Source organism: Leptosomus discolor, chromosome 14 (genome assembly GCF_034619465.1).
Source record: "Leptosomus discolor isolate bLepDis1 chromosome 14, bLepDis1.hap2, whole genome shotgun sequence".
Lineage (NCBI taxonomy): Eukaryota > Metazoa > Chordata > Aves > Leptosomiformes > Leptosomidae > Leptosomus > Leptosomus discolor.
Window position 1 is genome coordinate 8,592,343 of NC_141404.1, and position 2,259 is coordinate 8,594,601.

The 2,259-nt window shown below is 47.7% G+C and overlaps 1 protein-coding gene across 1 annotated transcript; it reads right to left on the reverse strand.

Annotated features, from left to right (window-relative positions):
* Positions 1–394: 394 nt before the first annotated feature.
* SMIM10L3 (small integral membrane protein 10 like 3) lies at positions 395–2,259 on the reverse strand. Its single transcript, XM_086473049.1, has 2 exons — positions 2,074–2,259; positions 395–445 (listed from the first exon to the last, which is right to left on the reverse strand). The coding sequence occupies exons 1-2, from the start codon at positions 2,257–2,259 to the stop codon at positions 425–427; spliced, it is 207 nt and encodes a 68-aa protein (XP_086329175.1). The 3' UTR covers positions 395–424.

Genomic DNA, 2,259 nt, shown 5'->3' on the forward strand with positions numbered 1-2,259 from the left:
GAAACTCTATCAAGACTGTCTTTCCCAGAAGAAAAATGAAGGTGAAATGAATCCTTCCAAGGAGCAGCTGCACTTGAGTTCCTCCCTGCTGGTTCACTCGGACTCAGAGGCATTTCCTTGCCAACAGAAGGCAGAGGTATAGTACTAAAGAGAGAACAATTCCTGGTGTTAAAATGAAATAATTCTTGTAAACTGCTACTATGATTTTGAGAACTGTTTAACATGGAATGTATGTGTATCAGGTGAGCCAGTGCCTTGTGGCAGTCTAGGCCACTGTCACATACTCGTTCCTGGTTTAAATCTTCTTTCTTCATAGTCCTAGAGAAGGCGAGCATAGCTTGGCTGTTTCACAACAGGCTGATTTTGAAGAGTGCGATTGACTCTAGTTGCAGCACACAGCGCAAGCAGCACAACAGGTCACGAGTCAGTGGATCTCAATATGGACCTAAACAGAAAGAATGCAGAAAGTTATTACACAAATATCCCAGTTTCTTGGTGCCCAGCATATAGAAAAATAATTTTTAAAAAATCTTTAACATAAAGAAAAAGGACTACCAAGGATTACTGCAGAAAGTATCAGTAGTCCAAACGGACAAGTCTCCCTACAGGCTGCACATCCAAAGGGGCAGGAAGCATACCCAAATATAAACCACCTTCTGTAGTTTCAGTTTAATCTGCTACAAACTCTCTTCTGGTGACAGGCATCAAAGTGAGTCAGCAAACGAGCAGCTAGAGAGATTCGCTGCGTTAACTACCATTTTCCTTAACCAATTGAAATGCAGCCTGTAAGAGATCGGAGGCTTAACGTTAAAGGCAAATATTAAAGTAATCTTCCTGTAAACAGAAGGTCATGCTGAAGTTGGACACACAACACTGGAAACCAGCAACGTACCATGCATGGCTTCCCAAAGGGAACTGGTCAAACTGGCTGCACCAGCACAGTTAGAGGGTATCAGTCATACCGTAGTCAAATGACAAGCCGATGTTGTTACAAGAGAACTGTTACATACCAATACAGGTAACAAGCAGAGGCAAGGCATATTTAGCCACCAAGGTTACTAAGCTACGTGTACAACTCCTGGCAGTATGGCTCAATTTCAAGCTTCAGAACTGTAGGACAAGTCCCAAAAATAAAAACATGAGATGCCACATTCTGACCTCTTCCCATTTCAACTTACCTTTTACAAGTCACAAAACACAACCAGACTTGTCTTTCAGCACTTGGCTACTAGCCAGATGTCAAAACTTCCATTACAGCTATGTTTACAAGGCGAAAAAGTATCTAATCTTTGGCTAGAACTGATGTTTGTTGTGACAGTCCACTGCCTGCTTCTGTTGCCAGTTAAGTTAAAAGTAAAGCTTTCGTTTCATCACGAAACCAGTGAAACTTCAACCCTACAAAGAGTGAGAGCTCCTAATCTCTTTAGGTCAAAGCTGGTTTAGGGAGTTCCACATTTTATAGAAACAGGCTCAAGACAGGAGAGATACAAATTAAATTTGAACTGTCATTTTCATGCAATGACATTACTATTTGAAACTAGCTCTACATTTTCCCCTCTACAATTATTCTTGACTTAAAAAAAAAAAAAAAACTGACGAAGGAAATTATTTTCTTAGCTCCTTACAGGGCATCAGGAACGCACTATCAAAGTGCATATATTCACAACGTATTGTCTGTCTTTAAGTCAGCTACGGCTTACAAATAAACGCGAGGTGAGGAAGCGGCAGGCTCGCCGCTGACATCCAGAGCTCGCGGCATAACGGGGCACTTCCACCGAACACCGGCAAAGGCAAGTCTCCAGAGCTGACGGCACTCGTGCAGAAGCCAAGCGACATTTCCTCGGCGACACAAGGGAGCGCAACGGCCTCCACTCCGCCGCCCAGCCCAGCCAGCCCAGGGCAAGGGACACGTCCGACGGCGCTTTACCGTTAGCCAGGGGGAAGCGACAGCCGCCGCCTGCGAGCACGGGCGGCCCCCGCGGCGGCACCACCGGGCTGAAAGCCGGGACACGGGGCCTCCCCTGAACGCCTCAAGCCCCCCCCCCCCCGCCCCGTGCCGCCGCCACCGCCCACCTGCAGCCGCACGTTGAGCATCATGGAGGCGACGATGTAGAGGTAGGGGAAGTTGATGCGGAGCTTCCAGGCCAGGTCGAAGAAGATGAGGAGGGTCCTGGTCAGCCCCTTGCAGAACACCCCGTAGGACCTGGCCGCGGCCGACTGGGAGAGCCTGGCAGCCAGGGCGGACAGCACCGCCGCCAT